General features: G+C 38.7%; 1 protein-coding gene and 1 long non-coding RNA gene across 4 annotated transcripts in view; both read left to right on the top strand.

Annotated features, from left to right (window-relative positions):
- The window catches only part of LOC133532041 (uncharacterized), a 331954-nt gene that overhangs the window by 198466 nt on the left and 111965 nt on the right, over nt 1-21523 (top strand). The gene's annotated exons all lie outside the window — the stretch shown is intronic.
- LOC133532002 (uncharacterized) lies at nt 1876-8529 on the top strand. Of its 2 annotated transcripts, XM_061870474.1 has the most exons (3): nt 1876-2005; nt 6033-7558; nt 7771-7900. In XM_061870474.1, the coding sequence occupies exons 1-3, from the start codon at nt 1967-1969 to the stop codon at nt 7772-7774; spliced, it is 1569 nt and encodes a 522-aa protein (XP_061726458.1). In that variant the 5' UTR covers nt 1876-1966; the 3' UTR covers nt 7775-7900. The 2 variants fall into 2 exon arrangements, with proteins under 2 accessions (XP_061726458.1, XP_061726457.1); XM_061870473.1 differs by having other exon boundaries at nt 6033-8529.

Genomic DNA, 21523 nt, shown 5'->3' with positions numbered 1-21523 from the left:
AACGAAAAAAAATCGTCTACAAAATAAAAATTGGTCATTAAAATGCGCTTTCTATATGAGGTAGTCTACGACCTGTGGACTGAGTATTGATTTTCTTACCTCAGGTTAGGTCATTGCCACCGGTTTATGAATGGACACAAGCGTAGGTATTTCACGTTAATTCTATTCTAGGTACTAATATTATGAATGTGTGTATGTTTTTATTTACATAATAGAATATCTGGGAAACCGAGCTTTGCTCTGAAAACATATAAATACTCAAAAATGCGCGTTTTCCCAGAGATCCAACTAGATCGATTTTACGTCCCCGAAAACACCCATATATCAAAATTCATCGAAATAGAGCCTTTTCCGAGATCCCTGAAATACAAAATATATATTTATATATGAAAAAATATATATAAGAATTCCTCGTATATATAGTAGGCTTATTTCGAAATTGGCGGGCTGTAGTGAGTTTATCAAAACAGCAACACCTCACAGCTGCCATTTTTACAATTCTGTCAGACGCCCAGCACCATTAGCTCGGCCTAATTTACCCTCTGGATTGGAAGGTCAGATGGCAGTGCCTACGCCAATTCTTGGGATTAGTTGCTAATAAAACCCCAAGCTCCTGCGAGCCGTGACAAAATGCCTGGGCAACGCGAGGAAGATGATGATGATGTGTGTTGGTCAAAAATACTGGGTTCAAAGTGTTCAAACCTAGGCTGTGCTGTATCTAAGAGCAGAAAAAATCGTTTAGAAATAAGTTTTTGGCAAAAATTTCATTTTAGGTACAAGCTTTTATCGCTGACTGTACTTTTCTTTCCACAGGCAACTAATACTCATCGAGACAATTCTAAAACCCCCAAACACAATTAGGTTGCGTTGTTTTATCACAGAGTCCCTATGTCCACCTCTTGTCTCCATCATCAGATCAGCTCGATGGTACCATAATATTGCATTGTCACCCGACTTACATATGTATGCAAATTTTCAGCTCAATTCGGAAACGGGAAGTGGATCAAATTTAACTTGCAAGATTTGATTACAAACAGACAACGGTCAGGTGAAAGTAAATAAAAGCTTGTAAAAATGATAAAAGATGACAAATAATCCGGCTAGGATGGTGGGTTATTTATCATCTGTCACCATGCCTGTCACTTTCTAACAAGTATGTAAGTGCGAAAGTGACGCATGACATGACAAGTGATAAAAATGCGACCATGATACCGCCGCAGGATCCTAAACAATATCATACAAAGACGAAAGGTTAAATTATATCACCATTAATTAAAAAAATCGGCCACGTGCGGGTCAGACTCGCCTACTGAGGGTTCCGTATAAATTTAACCATTTTTTTTGCAAATTCATAGATTTCATAGTTTTCAGTTTTTTTTCTGTATTAATAGTGTAATACGATATTGCTTGCCAAATTTCATAGTTAGGTCAACGAAAAGTACCCTATAAATTTTGCTTCCCTTAAGAGTGACAAAATTTACGTTTTATTCGACATAAACGGCCGTATATTTTTTGACGTTAACTTAGAAGTTTGATTTTTACAGATTTAAGTGTCTGTACCCAATACCCGGGTTTTAATTTCAACTCGATAGCTTCACGCGTTCCTAAGATAAAGGAGCCTTGACAGACGGACGAACGGACGGACGGACAACACAGTCATCCTATAAGGGTTCCGTTTTTTCCTTTTGAGGTACGGAACCCTAAAAAAGAAACCATAACCCCGACAAAACTATGTGACTGTTTGTGTTCTAAATAAATAATTAAAAAAAAAATTGTCTTAATACTCCTTACATTTCTCCACAACATGTCGAAATGCCTCGTGGCGTATCAAGATGGTGTCTGATATTATATCAAAATTGTGTAGAAATATCACTTCCATATAAAATCAAAGATATAAAGATATCACGTACTATATTAACTGATTTCAAGATGGACTGAGGTTTCTTCCAGTGAATAATGAGACACAATGTTAACGTCATATTTGTTTGTTGTTGGATTCGGTTTGGTAAGTTTATTTGTTTTTTTTTTCTAATTTAAAATACATGTAGGGGGAAGAGGGGCAGTTTGGTAGTTTTGGTACACCTTTTTTAAAATTATTTTTAGGCCTCTAAATTAACTCAAAACACAATATTTTTATACTTACTTGATGACAAATTTACTGAAGTATACATAAAATATCTTTTTTTGTTAAATTTATGCCCAGTCATATAGATATATGCATTTTATAAAAAAAATCGGATTTTTCTCATTCTGCCCCACCTGCAGTTTTGATACATCATTTTCGGGTACTTTGGTACGTGAATCAAAGCGTAAGTGTTTCAAATTGCCCCACAGAGCACACATTACAGATCAACTCACCTAGTTCACCGGTAGTAAACTTTTTATGTTTTAAGACATTTATTTTTTCATAAAAAATTTACAAAAAACACTTACATGAAATACACTTATATAACAACACTTTTAAGACTAGCGAGCACTATTTAATTTTATAACGATTAATACGAGTATAAATTCTATAAGGTTTTTTAATGCATGGTAAAGTGGGTAGGAATCGGCAGCTTAGAGGACAATTTACTTCGACCGTCCTGTTCAGATGCGTCACAGCGTAGATAACGAACAAGTCGTGTGAATACAAATGTTCACGAGTTATAATGTAAGTAGCATGAATGGATGCAGCATAGCTGTGCACACTACAGATGTGATAAAAATTACATTACATTAAACATTATAAAAGGCCTATTAATGGTCAATTAAATATGGTGATATTGGTACATATTCAGTTATTAAGCAGATGTACTAAAATAACAAAAAAGTTTTTTTAGTAAAAAAATCAGTGTTAGTTTTTAACAAAATGCTACATGGGTGTTTTATCAATTTTAATAGGGGGGTGTTCAAAACTGCCCCTAATGTCTATCTACCCCGCTTCCCTCTAGATATTAGTGTAGAGAAATACGAAGTAAGCATAGAGTGCTCACTCCATACATCAGTGTTGGTACCAAAACGCTTATAATTGTCGTAGTTGACACTTGTCCCTACTCATAGTGTTGTGTTCCTGCCGGTGAGTAAGGTTGCCAGAGCTCAACGAGGGGGGTGGGGTTAGGGTCGGCAACGCGCATGTAACTCCTCTGGCGTTGCAGGTGTACATAGGCTACGGAGACTGCTTACCATCAGGCAGGCCGTATGCTTGTTTGCCACCGTCGTAGTATAAAAAAAAATCTAGCATCGAGTAGCGGAATTATCACTACTGCTAGTAGTGCTACTTGACAATAGATGTCGCGACGAACGAAAAGTGTAATGCTCAATTTTCAGCCAAATTAACCGAAACTCTATTTTCAACTCCTTCTGCTTGTAATATCGGTAGTAAATTGTTGAGAAATACAATTTTCATCAGTGAGAGTCACGACACCCGAGACATCTAGTGTCAAGTAGCGGTACTGATAATTCCGCTCCTCGATGCTAGATGTCGACTGTGAAAATAATAAGCGTTTTGGTACCAAAACTGATGTGTCAAGTGAGCACTCTACGCTAAGTTCTTATTTCTCTATGATATTAGCTGTGATCATAGACAAATAAGAAGTAATAGAGTGCTCACTCCATACATCAGTGTTGGTACCAAAATGCTTATTATTTTCGCAGTCGACATCTAGCATCGAGTAGCGGAACTCTCAGTACTGCTACTTGACACTAGATGTCTCGGGTGTCGTGACTCTCACTGACGAAAATTGTATTTCTCAGAAGCGTAGGAGTTGAAAATAGAGTTCCGGTTACTCTAGTTATAATATTAGCGGAAAATCGTTGAGCATTAGACTTTTTGTTTGCCGCGATTATCTATTGTCGAGTAGCAGTACTGAGAGTTCCGCTACTCGATTGATCGCTGCGGGCACGTCCTTCGAATGGATGACCACCGCTTGCCTAAAGCTGTGCTCTACTCTGAGTTGGCGGTGGGTAAGCGGAAGCACGGTGGTCAGCACCTGCGCTACAAGGACGTGCTCAAACGGCATCTGAGCGCTTGCGCCATCGACCCTGAGCATTGGGAGGAGCTTGCTGGAAGGAGGTCTTCTTGGCGTTCTACCATCCATAACGGTGTCAAAACATTCGAAGATAACCGCCTCACTAGCCTAGACATGAAACGCCAGTTACGGAAAGAGAGACCTAAGCCCTCCTACGTGTACACGTTCAACGCAGCTGGCCAACTTTATTGTCACGCGTGCAATAGAGTATTTAAGAGCAAGTTCGGCCTGGCCAGCCACATTAGGGCTCATGCTAGACAACGTCCGTTTATTTGGGGTCGCCGTCATCGAAAACGATGAGGAGGACTATATATATATGCTAGATGTCGACTGCGAAAATAATAATCATTTTGGTACCAAAACTGATGTATGGAGTGAGCACTCTATTACTTCTTATTTATCTATGCTGTGATAGATAAATAGTATCACTTGTTTTAAATAAATGTAATATTTAACTCCGATGTATACTTGCTTATCACCTCTATCTATTTACTTACTTATGACTTAAGCAGGGCCGTAAGAGCATTTTACATTGTCCGATACGATATCGGATGTAGGATTCTAAAGATTATCCGATTTTTATATAACATTTAGGCAACCATGACTTGAACAACTATTAATAAAGCAACATTACAGTTAGATTATGTATAAAATAAGCTTTCATTTGGTATATCATACAAATAAATAACAAACAAAAAAAAGTAAAAAAAAAACTGTCCCTACGCAATTTTACTAGGCGATATATGTGAATAAGAGTTTTCTATGTCTTTAACACGCGTATTTACCAAATAATATAACATTCAATAAATGCTTTGGAACTTTTGCGCCGGGTACCTACGTGTCGTCTCGGGGATTAACGGGGAATCGTAGGTAGTTTTAGGTTTTTGGACAAAGCTTGTTGCGGATTTTATGTTGTACTTACATTAATGACGAAGCCTGTGGCGGATTTTTACTTATGTAGATTGGACGAAGTTTGTTGCGGATTCTGTTTTGTATCTATGCTTTTGACGAAGCCCGCGCTGTGTATGAACAGTTATTACTTATTAACCTCAGACGTCGCCGAAGCTGAAACAGTTCTTACCATATTTTTATTACTTAAATGTTACATTTCTAAATCAATAAATTAATCTTATTAGTATAAATGCTTTGTCAAACATTACATTTGTAAACAACACAATGCTTTATGCAAACGTAGCATGAATTCATGCGGATCTTCATTTGTAATAGGATTCAAATGTCAATGGCATGATTTATGTATAACTTTTACTGATATTTGTTCATATCGCTCGTTCTCTCGCAATAAATGATAAGATAAGATATCATTTATTGCATAATTATAGGTGTACAGTTTACATAATGGATATTTTGGTAGAATCGCTATAATTTGCCTGCCAGGCGTACAATATTATTTTACTTAAATCTATTTTTTTAACAAATGTATGTTTTTGTCATATTTTTACTTTTTAGCTATGTTTTAAATAAAAAGAAAAATGCTATTATATTACAAAGCTGTAGAGAAATCTATATTGAAAAAGTTATTTATATTATAAGGCTTTCGGTATTTGCATTAAAGATTAAAATGCCTTTACATCCTGATCTTTTTAGCAGCCGTTACATATAATCTTTTATTATAATAGGTGGTTTTTACAGGGATTTTTGGGAGTATCTCACACTTATTTTGATTATTTCGGGGCAAGTTATCACATGCATGATATAATTTATATCATCATCTTCCTCACGTCCTGGCATTTTTGTAAATGCTCATAGGAACCTGGGGTCCGCTTATTTTTTTTAAATAATATGGTATAAATTTATTATTACTAACTGCAATTTCCTATACTTTTAAACGCAAATTGCATAGAGAGAACATAAAAAAATAATACAGATGAATATACTTAAAAAAAAAAAATTGAAACAGAAATAAAATAAGGAGTTTCTGTCGTTGTTAAGATACATATTATCGTTTAGATAGAAGAAGTTAAGATTGATATTGTTGAAGTAATAAAATTAACCTTTTTTCAGGCGGCAGCTAACCCGATACTACAGAGAATACCGATACCAGGCCAGTCGTACCCATCGCAAGCATGTCCAACATGTCCAACCCAAACGTGTTCGTCACAAACATATTCAACGGTCCGACCACCCTGCCAGACTTGTCAGAACCCCTACCGAAACGTCTATAGTCAACCAACCAATAACTGCCCTTGTAACAAACAAGTTACAGCCCAAAATCCAGTAGCAAATTTAATAAACCAAGATGCTTTAAGTCAACTCGTTATGAGAAGACTTCTAAGTACACCTCAACCACAAACGCAAGTTAATCCTGCTCCAGCATGTACCTATTGTGAAGCACAAAAAACTCCACCAAATATTATTAATAACTATATTATAATACCTCCTGAATATTTTAAAACAAATGAAACTAAAATAGATAAAGAAGAATCAGGAACAAGAAAAAGTAAAAGAAGGAGAAAACAAAGTAAACGGAGGAATCAAGAAAATATCACGTGTCCTTGTGAAGATGAAGAAAGTAAAGGTAAAATCATTGAAGAAAAACAAGAATCATCTTGTCTGTGTGACAAAGATACTTCTATAGTTGGCGGGGCTGAAGTAAAAAACGGTAAAATAGACGATGCTCCTACATTGAAAAAAGATAATGATAAAGTACTACCAGAAAGTGCTCCTAGTTCAAAAAATACGAAAACATCACAACATGATGAAGTCCCTAGGGAAACTGAACTTGCAGACAAGAATCACTTGGACACTAAAAAGACAAGGAAAGAAAACCGAGTAAGAAAAATGAGTCTAGAAGATGCTATAATCAAAGACTTTTGTAAAAAGCATCCAACCATACCAGAAGAAATTGCCAGAAGTTTACTGAAGAAATTAAAACATCAGATGTACAAAAAAGAAAACCCACATTACAGTCCATACCCATTCGCACCTTATGGTTATCATTATTACGACCCTGAACTGTTTTACCCAAGAAGTTATGATTATCCATGGGCATATACAGATGTAGTTGAAAGTGATAGAAGATCTAGAAAAAGAAAGCAACATCGTTCAGGGAGACCAAATAGGAAACATAAGGAAGAAGTAAAAGAAAACACAGATATAAGTAATAAACAATCTGAAAAAATAGTGGATAAGAATCCAACAGTAATTAATATAGAAACGGAAACAATCACGACAGAGAAAATTACAGCTAGTACAGAAAAAGTAAAAGAAAATGTAGCCGTTAATAACTCCGAAACCCAAATGGAAAACCCTAATGATTTACTCGATCAATTGGATCAAATGAAAGCTAAATTTGCTAAACTTAATGAAATAGAAACTACGACTGTTAGTTATAATAAACACATCGAACAATACCCAGAATTAGGAAAAGAAGATAAAGTACCTACTGTTTATAATAACGGAGTAGATGATTACTATCCCGACTTTAGAGGCGATAATATTCCATTTTATGCTAGTGATGAAGAATGTGATAGCAAAGAAGACATTTATCAATACAATACTAACATAAATGGAGGATTTGACTCCAAAAGGTACGTAAGCCATAAAAAATCTAGTAATAACTCCCGTGAAGACGAAACAAGTACTGAATACCCTGTTTCCGTCTCAACTGAATCTTACGATAGTTACGAAGAGTCAAAAGACGGAAGCGATGAAATACGATTCATAATTCCTCCTCATTTAGAACTACCTGACTTTGAAACTAAACAAATTAACAAACTTCAAACTAATGACTTTGTTGCAGATGATTTAAACACATACTCTGATGCTACAGCTAAACAAGAAATTGAAATTAAACCTGCTAAAGTGTTTACTAAAGACAAATCAGGTAGGACTAATATAGAGACCGTGTATGGGCATTCTAGAGTGGTTAAATATGGACACGATACAGATTCAGCAGCTTCGGAACCTGTTATTACATATTATTTGCCAGAAGACGCGATGACAGAAGATCGCATTCAATTACCAGACGGAGAAGGGATTATTGTTGTTGCGAAATCAATTCGAGATCTAGAAGATTGGGAAATATAGATTTCTTAAAGCTTTCATTAATTTTGAATCAATTTGAGTACGACTATGGGTTATGTACAACTGATTAATAAAATTATTAAAATCTTTTAAAATGTTTGGGTATCATTTGGACAAATAAATCCATTTTTAAAATGCATGAGCTCCACAAGGGCCTACCCTAAAAATACCCGAATTTTATTATGTTCGTACAATCGCCATCAGATATATCGGAGCGGTCGTAGTGCTAAAAATATCTGAACACGCACTCTAAATCCTTGACAATAGAGGCGTGTTCAGATATTTGTGAGTACCTTGGCTGTTCCGATATATCTGATGGCGACTGTACCTATGCATTACGACTTTGAAAGTGAGCGAGCGTACACTGAAAGAGAGCAGTGCTTAAAAATGGTTTATTTGTCTCTAATTCCTTACTACTTATAAATACAATAAATTGTACATTTTTTATTTTTAATAAACAATTATTAAATGATTATTTTATCATTTGCTGAACATGTATTCATTCATACTAATTTCTTGTTATATAAGTTTTGTTAAATTTGAGGCAACCTGTACCCCTAGTGTAAATTTAGTCGATAGCGAAACTTGACGTACGCGTTTGCGTTAAGTCTCATTTTGTATGGGTTTTTGAACAGCGCGCCAAGCGGGACGTTTTGGAAAGTCAAAAATCTCATACAAAATGACACTTAACTCAAACGCGTACGTCACGTTTCGCTGTCGAAAATATTTACACTAGGGGTACTGTTATAGAAAACGCCAATTGAGTTTTAAATAAGTAGTGTAGCCTCCTGTAGGGCTAAGATGGTCGGTCGGCTCTTTATCATTTGTCACCATACCTGTCACGTTCTAACAAGTATGTAAGCGCGAAAGTGACGTGCACAGTGACAAGTGATAAAAATGGAATGGATGGTGATGGATGGATGGAATGGATGGTGTGATGGATGATGTTATGTATATGGGTTTACTATCTGTGCATTAAACGTCAGTCTATACCGGATCGTCTTGTTTCATTGACGCGCCTACCTACCTAACACTGGCGAACGAGCATATTAAATATTGATCGACGCGTGCGTGATTTTTCTCTTTAAATATGCCTTTTGGACATATTGAGTGTTTTAATATCACTAGCGGTAATTGGGACGCATATGTGAGACGTGTTGAACAGTATATACAAGTTAATTCAATTTCTTGTACCTTGAAAGTAGCCACGTTAGTGACGGTTGTCGGACCAGAATGTTACGAGTTAATGTGCGACCTGTGTGCACCGGTTAACCCCGAAACTAGAACATTTGAAGAGCTTGTAAGATTAGTAAAAGAACACCTCGAGCCTCAAAGGTCCGAGATAGCGGAAAGGCATTTGTTTCGACAGAGAACACAGCGGCAAGGTGAAAGTGTTCGAGACTACCTTCAAGCATTAAAACATTTAGCAAAAACGTGCAATTTTAGCGGCTGCCTTGAGGTTTGCCTTCGTGATCAGTTCGTGTCGGGGCTGTTTAATGAAGATATGAGGTCTAGGATATTTGCCGAACAGAATATAGACTACAAACGCGCCGTGGAGTTGGCGCTGGCGCTGGAGGCGGCGGAGCGGCACGCGGCGACCGCGTGCGCGCCGAGCGCCGAGGGCGCAGCGCTCCCGGCTACACAACCTGCACAAGGGGACGACGGCTTGCATCGATTCAGCTCGGGCCAGGGCGCCGGCGCTGCCGCCGCGCGCGCCAAAACCAAGCAACGCGTCTGCGGCCGCTGCGGCAAGGCGGGGCACATCGATGGCAGGTGTCGATTCAAGCATTATTCGTGTGACAGTTGTGGACAAAAGGGTCACTTAAAGGTAATGTGCAAAGTTAAAAGTGCAGTCGGTAGTTGGAGCGGAAAAAAAAGAGGTCAGTTACATTTTAACGACCCCGTAGACAGCGATAGCGACGCCAGCGACGATTGTCCTTTCTATAATTTAGTAGCTAGCAATGAGGGTGACGACCCGTTTTACGTGTCTTTAAAAGTGGCAAACTTGACATGTAACTTTGAAGTAGACACGGGAAGTAGAATTTCGGCCATTTCCGAACATTTTTATAAAAAACACTTTTCGAATATACCGATTCAAAATAAACAGTCAACGTTTCGTTCATATGTTGGTCACCCCATTCGACCAATAGGCTATATGATTGTCGATGTCGTTTGTGGCGATAATATGGAAACACTTAAATTGTATGTGATTAAAAACGGGGGACCGCCATTGATGGGTCGAACATGGATCAGGAAGTTAAAAATGTTATTCGATTGTCATAATATTGCAGATGACGACTCAATGGCGAGATCCTTGAAAGATGAGTTCCCAGAGGTTTTTGCAGATGGGTTAGGGACATTTAAGTCAGAATTACGTTTGCACTTAAAAGATAAAACGCCTGTGTTCGTGAAGGCGCGCGCGCTGCCGATTGCGCTGCGCGAGCCCGTGGAGCGCGAGCTCGATCGGTTGCAGCGGGAGGGGGTAATCTATAAGGTTGAGCGATCTGACTATGGCACGCCGATCGTGCCAGTTGTTAAATCGAATGGAGGCATTAGACTATGCGGTGATTATAAAATCACTATAAATCCATTATTGAAAGATTACCACTATCCGCTGCCGCGGATCGAGGACTTGTTCGCTGCACTGGGAGGCGGCGAGCAGTTCACAAAATTAGATTTATCTAATGCGTTTCAACAATGTTTATTGGATGAGCAGTCGCAGCCGATGACAGCGATAACCACTCATATAGGCACTTTTATTTATAAGCGGGTACCATTTGGCATAAAATGCATTCCAGAAAATTTTCAGAAAATAATGGAAGAAACGCTGAGTGGTTTGCCATCAACGGCTGTTTTTGCAGACGATATTTGTGTTACAGGCAAAGACAGGCCCACTCATCTGGCAAATTTAAGGGCGGTGCTACAAAGGCTCAAAGATAACGGTTTGCGTATAAATTTTAGTAAATGCGCGTTTTTCAAAGACAGCGTTACATATCTGGGCTATAAAATTGACAAATTTGGTCTGCATACTGACGAAAAAAAAATTGAGGCCATTGTAGCAGCTCCCACTCCAACTAATGTAACTCAATTGAGGAGTTTTATTGGACTCATAAATTTCTATGCTAAGTTTTGTGTAAATATGAGTGATATATTGAGACCACTATATAGTCTATTACAGAAAAATGTAAAGTGGGAATGGGGTAACGACTGCGAAAGGGCATTTATAAAAATTAAAAAAGTCTTAAGTAGCGCTCCTGTACTGGCACACTACGATCCGTCGCGTCCACTGATTTTGTCAGTTGACAGTAGTTCGTATGGCCTGGGGGCGGCCTTGACACAATGCGGAGCGGACGGCTGCGAGCGCCCGGTGTGCTGCGCGTCGCGCACGCTCAGCGCCGCCGAGCTTAAGAGGAATTCCTAGTTGCGATTTTTCCATACAAACGCTCTCGACTGATTCCTCCCTGGATTTTCAACCTAGAGCAGTGATTTTTTCAAATAAGATCAATATCATCAATATCTGTGCCGCTATGTTTTGCTTTTTTGGATTATTTTATTTTAAAGAAAGATACAGCGCCTCGAAAATCGCAAAAACGGCTCAATTGAATTGGCTGTAAAAAAAGGCGTAGTATACAAATATGACAAAAAATATCCAAAAAATCAAAACATAGCGGCATAGATTATTTCTTCCTCTTGCAGTTTCCAAAATTTCATAAAGATTGATTGCGTTTTGGAGGAGGAAACAGTCGAGAGCGAAACCTCGATTTTTGAGTTTTTTGCGTGTGAATTTTAGTCCGAGCTGCAGTTGTCCTTATCGCACGAATTAGAGGCGGAGACAGTTTCTAAATATACGTACACAGAAGGAATAGTGATGGGCATAACATGTTAATGGTTAAAATGAGAAAAAATACACCAACAACCAACAGTCTGCCAACAGTCGATCGCCGTAATATGACCAAAATACCACGTAGTTCTAAGAAAAGGGTGCATGCCATGTGTTTTCACACTCTTTAATGTAACAACTATAATGTACCATAGTTTCGTAATAAATATTTATATTCTATTCTATTCTAAAATGTACCCGTAATGGCCTGTCACTTCAAACCGTTTTTTTGTATTTTTTTACATTGCAGGTCATGTAGTGCTTATGTTTAGTTATGTTTACTATTAAAGGCCTGTAAACAAAGCTAAGTAGGATAATAGGTACAACCTGCTTATTTTGATTAAAACATCATAAATACCCATTAACAATTTGATTGTCTTGCATTGCTCACACTTGTGCGTCACAAGTAAACCACTAAATAGCAAATTTACATTACGGCTAGCCGATATCAAAATAAGGGACATTTTGAAATGCGGCGGTTCAACGATTAAGGTATGTTGGGGTAATACCGGATGTGGGTGAAGAACGTAGCAAATTCATTTCTCCCTAATTTGGCTTTCAATTACGCTACTTGGCAGTTTATTGTAGAACCGTACACAGTTGCCCTTAAAAGAGTTTTTGATCTTTTGCAGCCGTGTGGTTGGCACTGCTAGTTTGTCCTTGTTTCTGGTATTGCTGTTATGTATGTCACAATTTCTTTTGAACTTTTCTCTATATTATGGACATATACAATATTATCATAAATGTATTGGGAGTATACAGTCAATATATTAATCTCCTTGAACTTGTTTCTAAGCGAATCTCTAGCACTCATTTTATATATTGAACGTATGGCGCGCTTTTGCAGTACAAAAATAGCGTTAACATCAGCAGCACTACCCCAAAGCAAGATACCGTATGACATGATACTATGAAAGTAGGCAAAGTATACCAGTCTAGCTGTCTTTTCATCTGTTAAGTGACGTATTTTACATACCTGGGGTACGCCCATCGAAACCAGTGACCCAGGAGATCGTTCTCCATTCACGTCCACTCTTTGGATTCTCCCATTTAAATAAGATTCCAACAAATTCAGCGCTCTTCCTCTAACTCCATAGAAATAAAGTTTCTTAAGGAGTGTTTCGTCACAAGAAATCAAACAAAAAACTAACATGTATACCGCCGAAGTAGACCTAATATTATGTAGTACGAAAGTACCTACATATACGGATGCATATGTAGATGTTAACGCACACATATATAATTAGTTTCGGATACAAAATAGAGATAGCACTTCGAAATTAGTTTCCTTAAAATGCTTCAAGAGGGCTCTCTTTTCCTATATATTTTATTCTATTACTTTACTCTTTGCATACGATCCTTACATTTTCTCCAAAAAAAAGATTGTATATCAACTATATATATAATTGCAATATTTTACCGTCAAAATCGCAATTGTTAACACATTGTTTACTTATTAAATTGCCTTATGATATAAGTATCAAAGTTTGAGAGCCACAATTTTACCAAATTTTTGTATCAGGGTTAAGATCGGATACAAAAATACGAAAAATAGAACATTCGATGACAACTTTTAAATTTGTATTATTGGCTTCAATTTATATACGTAGGAGAAGGCTAAACACCGGACCTATTCTTTGTGATACCTTATTCTCTTTCCATTTAAACCAACTTTTATTCACCATCCGATGTTATCCCTTGATGGCAAAACACTCGTTACCCTAAAAAAAGTATGTTTCATCTTTACACGTGTACAAAACTAAAACCTTTATATATTGAAGATTACCAAAATTCAGGCTGAATCTACGGTTATTATTTAACGATTTGCTCCGTACTTCAAGAATCTGACACGATCTAGAAAAAAAAAAAACACGAGTTCTCTCAATTGGTCCCAAAATTGTCCGGCATTATCCCAACATACCTTACCCAGATTGTCATTGCGATACGTTCTTCAATAAGACGGCACAAGTTTAGCCCCATCGTACTACTACTACTATCTAGATTGTAGGTTAACCATACCTACTTACAAAATTTCACAACACACCATGATCACACCCAACTTATTGTCACGGATAGGTACGACGACCGAAGCAAGGACATCATTCTTTTTTGTAGTCTTTATCTGAATTAATTAATAGATACAGTATAATATAATAAATAAATAATCAATATAAATAAATATTATAGGACATTATTACTCAAATTGACAAGTACCACAGTAAGCTCAATAAGGCTTGTGTTGAGGGTACTTAGACAACGATATATATAATATATAAATATTTATAAATACTTAAATAGACAGAAAACAGCCATGACTCGGGAACAAAATATCCATGCTCATCACACGAATATATGCCCTTGCCAGGATTTGAACCCGGGACCATCAGCTTCGTAGGCAGGATCACTACCCACTAGGCCAAACTGGTCGTCAAAATAATAATTAAAAACAATATTATGTGATAACATCAAAAACAACTTATGTCGGGCAGCGCAGGATGAATTCCGGCCGGCGAGCCGGCAATGTCAACGGAACGGCGCGCAATGAGCGGGCGCTCGCGTCTCGCATCTGTGTGCGCGCACTCACACTTAGATAGCTCCCGCTCCCGCCCACCGCAGCGCGACAGAAACATAGCTTCAAAAATTCGAGATTTGAAAAGTTGCTCAGCTAGGAATTGCTCTTAACTACTCTCAGCTGGATAAAGAGGCGCTTGCTATTGTGTTCGGAGTGACTAGACACCACCACTATTTATACGGTAAGCGTTTCATATTGCGTAGCGACCATCACCCGTTAAGTTATATATTTGGTAAACATAAGGGTATACCGGTGACGGCCGCTAGCCGTTTACAACGTTATGCCGTCAAATTAGCTGCCTATGATTTTGAGATACAGTTTGTAAGGTCCACTCAAAATTGTTTCGCTGATGCTCTGTCTCGCCTTCCTCTAGGATCGACTGATGCTCGATCCAGAACGAAGGGTAGTGAAGAGCTTAGTTACCTGCATTTCATAGAAGACAACTTTCCACTTCGTTTCAAAGATGTGAAAACTGAGACGTCGAAAGATCCTTTGTTGTGTAAAATATATGGGTATGTAATGTTTGGTTGGCCATATACCGCTCTAAATGAAATTGAAGAACAATACTTTAGTCGGAAAGACAGCTTGCACGTCGACCAGGGGTGTCTCGTGTGGGGATACAGGATTGTGATTCCTAAATCTTTACGGGAAAAGATTTTAAGAGAAATACACGACGGACACCCGGGTATCGTGAAAATGAAGCAAATCGCCCGTAATTACGTGTGGTGGGAGAACCTGGATGCCGACATCGAGCGCGTGGCGCACGAATGCTTGGCGTGCCGCTCGCAGAGGTCCGTGGCGCCGGTGGCGCCGCTGCACTCGTGGTCGTGGCCGACCCAGGTATGGTCTCGTCTTCATATAGATTTTTTAGGACCATTTTGTAGTGACTATTATTTAGTAGTTATAGATGCGCACTCGAAATGGATTGAAGTTGAGAAAGTAAAAACCACTTCAGCGTCGGTGGTAATAGGGCATCTAAGGGAAATATTTGCTAGATTTGGTTTGCCAAAAAGAATTGTCAGCGATAATGGGCCTCCTTTTTCCTCTTCGGAATTTGCTACATATTTGCTGCGTAACGGCATAAAGCATACGTTGATAGCTCCGTATCATCCGGCTAGCAACGGGGCCGCAGAAAATGCAGTACGTTCCATAAAACGCGTACTAAAAAAGGCGCAATTTGAAAGTGAAGACCCACACGTCGCACTTAGTAGATTTCTCTTCACCTATAGGAATTCAGAGCAAACTACAACCGGGCGAGAGCCCGCGGTCCTGATGATGGGCCGGCGGCTGCGTGGGCGGCTCGATCTGCTGCGTCCGGACACCGAGGAGGCCGTGCGCGCCGCGCAGTTAACGCACGAGCAGCGCCGCGAGGGCGCACTGCGGGTCGCTGACCCCGGAGATAAGGTATTAGTTAGAGATTATTCCAAGGCGGGGCGTAAGTGGCAGGAAGGGGTCGTGACAAAAAGATCAAGTCCTGTGTCATATGAAGTAAAAACGAGTGATGGGCGTATGCATAAGCGTCATGTTGACCAAATTTTGACAAGCAGTAAAACAAAGGGTCTAAGGAAATCACGCCATTCGCTCAGTCAGGTACCTGATGAGTCATCTGTAACTCCTAAGACAACGTCCCACAGGTCCGCGGGAGATACAGATACAGAGGAGTTTTATGACAGTGTAACGGCACATTCTGCTGAGTCAGTATCACCAGGTGCGCCCCCTGGCTCGCCCGCACAGGTACCGTCTGGGTCCGCACCCGATCGTAGTCCTCGTATAAAGCGCAAAGCGGCTTTAAAATGCCTAGAAATGTTGCAGTCATTGCCCTATTAATGCTTAGTTGTAGTCATTGCCCTATTATTATACTTACATATGTCATAATAATGTTCCCAATAGTGTACCTAACTATTACCTCGTCAGTAAATACTAAATTTGTTCCTAAAGTTTAGAGAATTAACCTTCATTAAATATATTTATAGTAAAAACCTTAAGTACTTGAGTGGCATACAAAAGATGAAATGCAATCTTCATTGTAAATACCTACTTAGATAAGAACATCAACACGAAAATGCATGTGATACAAAAATATATTCTCTCGACTTTAAATAAGAGACTTAAGGTTCAGTTTTGAATAATTCTAGTTTGTGGTGTTATCTTAGGAATAACTGATATTTTCTTATGTAAAATATGATTTTGATGTTTGAACCTTAATGTACTAGGAATAAGGCAGATATTTGCATGCATGTTAATGTACTCGCCTTACGCTAATAGTTTTATTGTCTATCCAGTGCCGGATTAACCATTAAGCAAAATAAGCACTTGCTTAGGGCACCACGTGCAGGGGGGCACCAAAATCGTAGGAAAAAAAAAACGCGCAGGCTGCATCAGCATCGCAGTCGTAGTGTAGTACTTATGTACACGAAACTTTTTGATACGTGTGCAAGTACCCATCTAATAACGAAGGGTCGTAAGAGAGTGAGGACACGTAAGCACATCTCCAACCTTACGCGGAGGCCATCAAAGCTCATGCCCAAAATATCTTACCGTCGGGCTTGTGGCCAACCGATTTTCTCGACGTAGATTACCGATTTTGTAGCGTATTTTGCTCTCTTGCACACCAGATGTATCGGCCAGGCCGAGTTGCTGCAGAGCCGCGTTCCTGCGACCTAATTGTCAAAGTGTAATAAAGGGCCCTGCGAAGGCCGAAAAACAAAAGCATCTTATCAAGTTGCGCTTTAGAGTTAAGCCAAAGGCCGAGCAGTAGGAGGACCGTGATTACATAGGTTCGATTTCAAGCCACTCTTTTGCAGTTCGGCGTTAGGTCTTATGCGACGCCAGGCCTTCTACTTTATGCAAACTGCCTCACTTTCGCTTGGCCATGGATCCAAATCCATGCTGTCCTCTTTCGCAGCTGGGCTGCCTTGCTCACACCTCGCCATTGGTTCTATTATACGATACCGCGCCGCGATCGAACGCTCCGGACGTCCAGCTATTCATACCTCGCCATTGGTCAGTTCAAGCCTTGTTTTCTTCCAGCTCGACCTTTGGCCTCATCCGTAAGCGCCGATCGAACGCTCTTTGCATTCAGCCTTAGACTTTGCCTTTAAAAACACTGATTTAAACCTTCACGATTTAGGCCAATCAAATTAGATCCAAAAATAGCGGTTTGAGGAATTAATTCCCAGCAAGCTGGAAATTGTTTTAATACATTTATTTGGTCCTAAACGCGTGTAATCCGAGTTTGCTCTATCTCAGGAGGTGTGCATACATTTTGGGATCCTTAGGAGATATTTTTTTCCTTTGGATTGCCAAACCACTCGATGTAGAAGGAGAAGGAACCCACTCCCCTTCTTCCTCGCGTTATCCCGGCATTTTGCCACGGCTCATGGGAGCCTGGGGTCCCCTTGAGAACTAATCCCAAGATTTGGCGTAGGCACTAATTTTTACGAAAGCGACTGCCATCTGCCCTTCCAACCCAGAGGGTAAACTAGGCCTTGTTGGGATTAGTCCGGTTTCCTCACGATGTTTTCCTTCACCGAGAAGGAACCCACTATCAATTACAATAGCACTTGGTGGATCAGACACTGGTAAGAAAGCGTTTTCGGATTATTAACATGATTTTACCAAAAATAAAAATAGTCGACCTTTTTTTACAGTTTACTACGAATACATATTAAGGTACCTTAAATCAATCAATCAATCAATATATTTTATTGCAAGAACATAGTTAAATTACATTTCGGATCCTCAGATATCAATTTTAATAATACTCATAATTAGAAGAGATTTTCCGTCGGCCGTAGCGTTTTCGATTTACAAGCAAAAAAATCTGAAAATGAGGAAACATTTATGCACACCTCCTGGAATGGAGCAAACTCGGATTACACGTATTTTTAGGTCGAAAAAATCGAATTGTATTGGCCTAATTGTGACAATCGCATTTGATTAAGTTCTAAAATTACCTCCAACATCAAAATAATGATGTCGACTTTACACAGTCTTCTCCGAGACCATGGGGACAACGCCGTCCTTGAAATTTTTGGTCAGAGGTAATTTTAAAACTTACCCTATTAAGTCCCGTTTTCGTAAACAATATTTTTTTATTTAAGACATTTTTTGCCATTGGTACTGGTTCTGACAAGAACTAATAGCCAATGGCTAAGCCCTTACTGAAGCTCGGCGTTTGCCCTCACATGAATGAGCTTCGCAGGAAAGCTCTAGAGGTTGCAAAACCCTGTGCGGAGAACGGCCTATGTCTTACGTCTTCGCTTACACTTGGACAATGGTTGGCTTGGCCTCCGGACTTATGCGAAGCACGGTCTTCGAATTTGCTTACACTTGACCTTACCTGCTCTTGGAACATTACTGCTGCAGTACTGTCAATTTCGGTGATAAAATTATGTGACGGATTGAATATTCTATTCTCAGCAGTAATGCGGCAATAAACGTCACTCAATTTACCACTAAAATTTAATGTAATCTTGATGAGGGGGCACCACGGTCTAGAAATGCTTAGGGCACCAAAATGTCTTAATCCGGCACTGTGTCTATCCCTACATGTTGCTTACGTTTTAATTAGAACATAAGTTTTCTTTTTCTCATGTTTTTAAGTATTACTTAGAAAGCATTTGTATTATTAATGTCTTTCCTAAATGCTGCCATTTAAGACTGTAACCTGTATATGTATACCTATTAGTATGTACCTTGAGTGACACTAAACTATGTTTAGTCAGTATAGTACCTACCCACCTACTTACTTTTGTTGTAGTTACTAAATATAAATCATTAAATTTAGTAAAACATTTAAGGGGGGAAAAGTGTTATGTATATGGGTTTACTATCTGTGCATTAAACGTCAGTCTATACCGGATCGTCTTGTTTCATTGACGCGCCTACCTAAGTACCTAACACATAATACCGCCGCTGAGTCTCAGAGGCCTTTATTAAAAATTAAAATGTATTTATTTCAAGCTATTTGGCTCATATTTGTACAATATTAACACAACACACACATTATAATAGAAATAGACACTAAAGAATAACTACACTAAAATATACAATAAATTTACAAATTATAATAATTATGCTAGCTAGCCGACGCCTGTCCTCATTTATAATGGACAAATTCCAAACATTATTTTTAACTTTCACTTAACGATACATGGTTCCAAATTGAAAAACAAACATCGCTCCTGGGATCCAGGGGGGTACAGAAATAATGCCGTGACTGTTCCTTCACTTATATCATCCCAATACATTTTCATTATCAAACTAGTCCGACATTAAGCTCAAAGTTCTGGTAAAAGTGGGGAAAAAGGTGGCAACTACCTAAGTCATTTTTACTTAAAAAATAAAATAAAAAGTCATTTATCGTCGCAAAAAAAGTACATACAGCAAGCAGCAGCAAACATGATTGACTAATTGGGAGAATCAACTTTTTAGCGTCACTAGTTGCCATGGTTACGATTAGTTGTCCAGGGGACAAAAGTTCATTGAAATACTGATTTTATGGTACTTAAATGTATCAAACTTGCGTTTTTGTGGTCGTTATAACCAATGTCCATAATGGGCCCCCTACTAAGCATGTTAATAGAACGGCATACAACGTCTCTTCAAACAAACTGTGCCACTGTTGTCCCTTGGACAACGGGACAGGATAACAAAACAAAAAAAGTTGATTCACTCAATTAATCGTTTTGACTGAACAACTTGATTTGACTTCTTACCTACGGAAGTTACTGTATAGTAATAGTAAACACCCCTTAATGGAACTGAGGGCCTACCGCGAACCACGTTCGACGTGTTGCCTCCCTGTCACACTTACGTACAAATTAACAAGTGCGACAGAGAGGCAACACGTCGAACGTGGTTCGCGGTAGGCCCTCAGGCACCCGTAATGGGATGGTATAGACAAATCCTGTAAAATAAGTATTTATAATCAGCTTTAAACACTGGCAACATTTTACCATAAACAAGAGCCCTATAGCTGCTTAAGTTTGATGTTTCATTGGTTTTTCTTTATTTTAAATTTAATGGCGCCATACATCCCATGAATGGTGCAAAAAACATCGTTTTTATATGTTAATAATATTAAAACGAATTGCAGTGGCTTTCATTAAATACATTGAAACATAAAGGACGAATAGAACATTCAACTTTTAACGCATAAAGTGTTAGAAATTCTACAGGTGCCGAAAAAAAATTAAAATAAGTAATCCAAATTTTCTCTTAAATGTCCCATAACTGGTGCCGTTAACATATTTTTTATACTACGTCGGTGGCACACAAGCATGCGGCCCGCCTGATAGTAAGCAGTCTCCGTAGCCTATGTACGCCTGCAGCTCCAGAAGAGTTACATGCGCGTTGCAGACCCTTCCAGTAATAGTGCCGGATTAGTGAGATGGACTGTAATCCATAATTTGCGTTTATCGATAAAATATTGCCACGGCCAAGGCTTGAAACCGGTTTATAAAAAAACCGGTAAAAAGAGGTTTATGAAAACCGATTAAAATCGGTTTATTTTTGTATTTCTCCGAACTTTTATAAGAACGAGAACGTTTTAAAAACTTTATTGTAATCTTAATAACCGGTTTATTCGACGAGCGACGAAACGGCCGGCCGTCCTGGTGGTGTACCACGTAAATATAGACACCGACATAGAAAAAACCGGTTTTTATAGCTCTAGACTGGTTAATTTTACAAGAACTGTTTTTAAAAATAACGGTTTTTAAAAATAACGGTTTTTCATGCGAAACCGAAATTAAAAGGTTTTGCACTAAGTACCTACATGATAACGGTTTGTAAATTTAACCGGTTTCCGAGCCTTGTTCACGGCCCCTAATTAGTACCTTTTTTTTATTAAATCTTAAACGTGCCCGTTACGCCTACACAGAATCAAGTTTTCAACAGAAATTCTATTCCAAGAAGTTTGATTTTCATCTAAGTCCCTATTTCCCGAAAACATGTCCTATACACAAACACCAACATGTATTTGCGTGTGGCCAAATATAGTACAAATACGGC

The sequence above is a fragment of the Cydia pomonella genome, chromosome 26, assembly GCF_033807575.1.
Source record: "Cydia pomonella isolate Wapato2018A chromosome 26, ilCydPomo1, whole genome shotgun sequence".
In the NCBI taxonomy this organism is placed as follows: Eukaryota; Metazoa; Arthropoda; class Insecta; order Lepidoptera; family Tortricidae; genus Cydia; species Cydia pomonella.
This window is presented reverse-complemented; position numbering and strand designations above follow the sequence as displayed.

Bases quoted from the DNA above. Each gene is read 5' to 3' on its own strand.
- LOC133532002 (XM_061870473.1), top strand. From the start codon at position 1,967: ATGTTAACGTCATATTTGTTTGTTGTTGGATTCGGTTTG. The intron at 2,006-6,032 runs GTAAGTTTATTT...ACCTTTTTTCAG, and splicing joins TTGTTGTTGGATTCGGTTTG to GCGGCAGCTAACCCGATACT.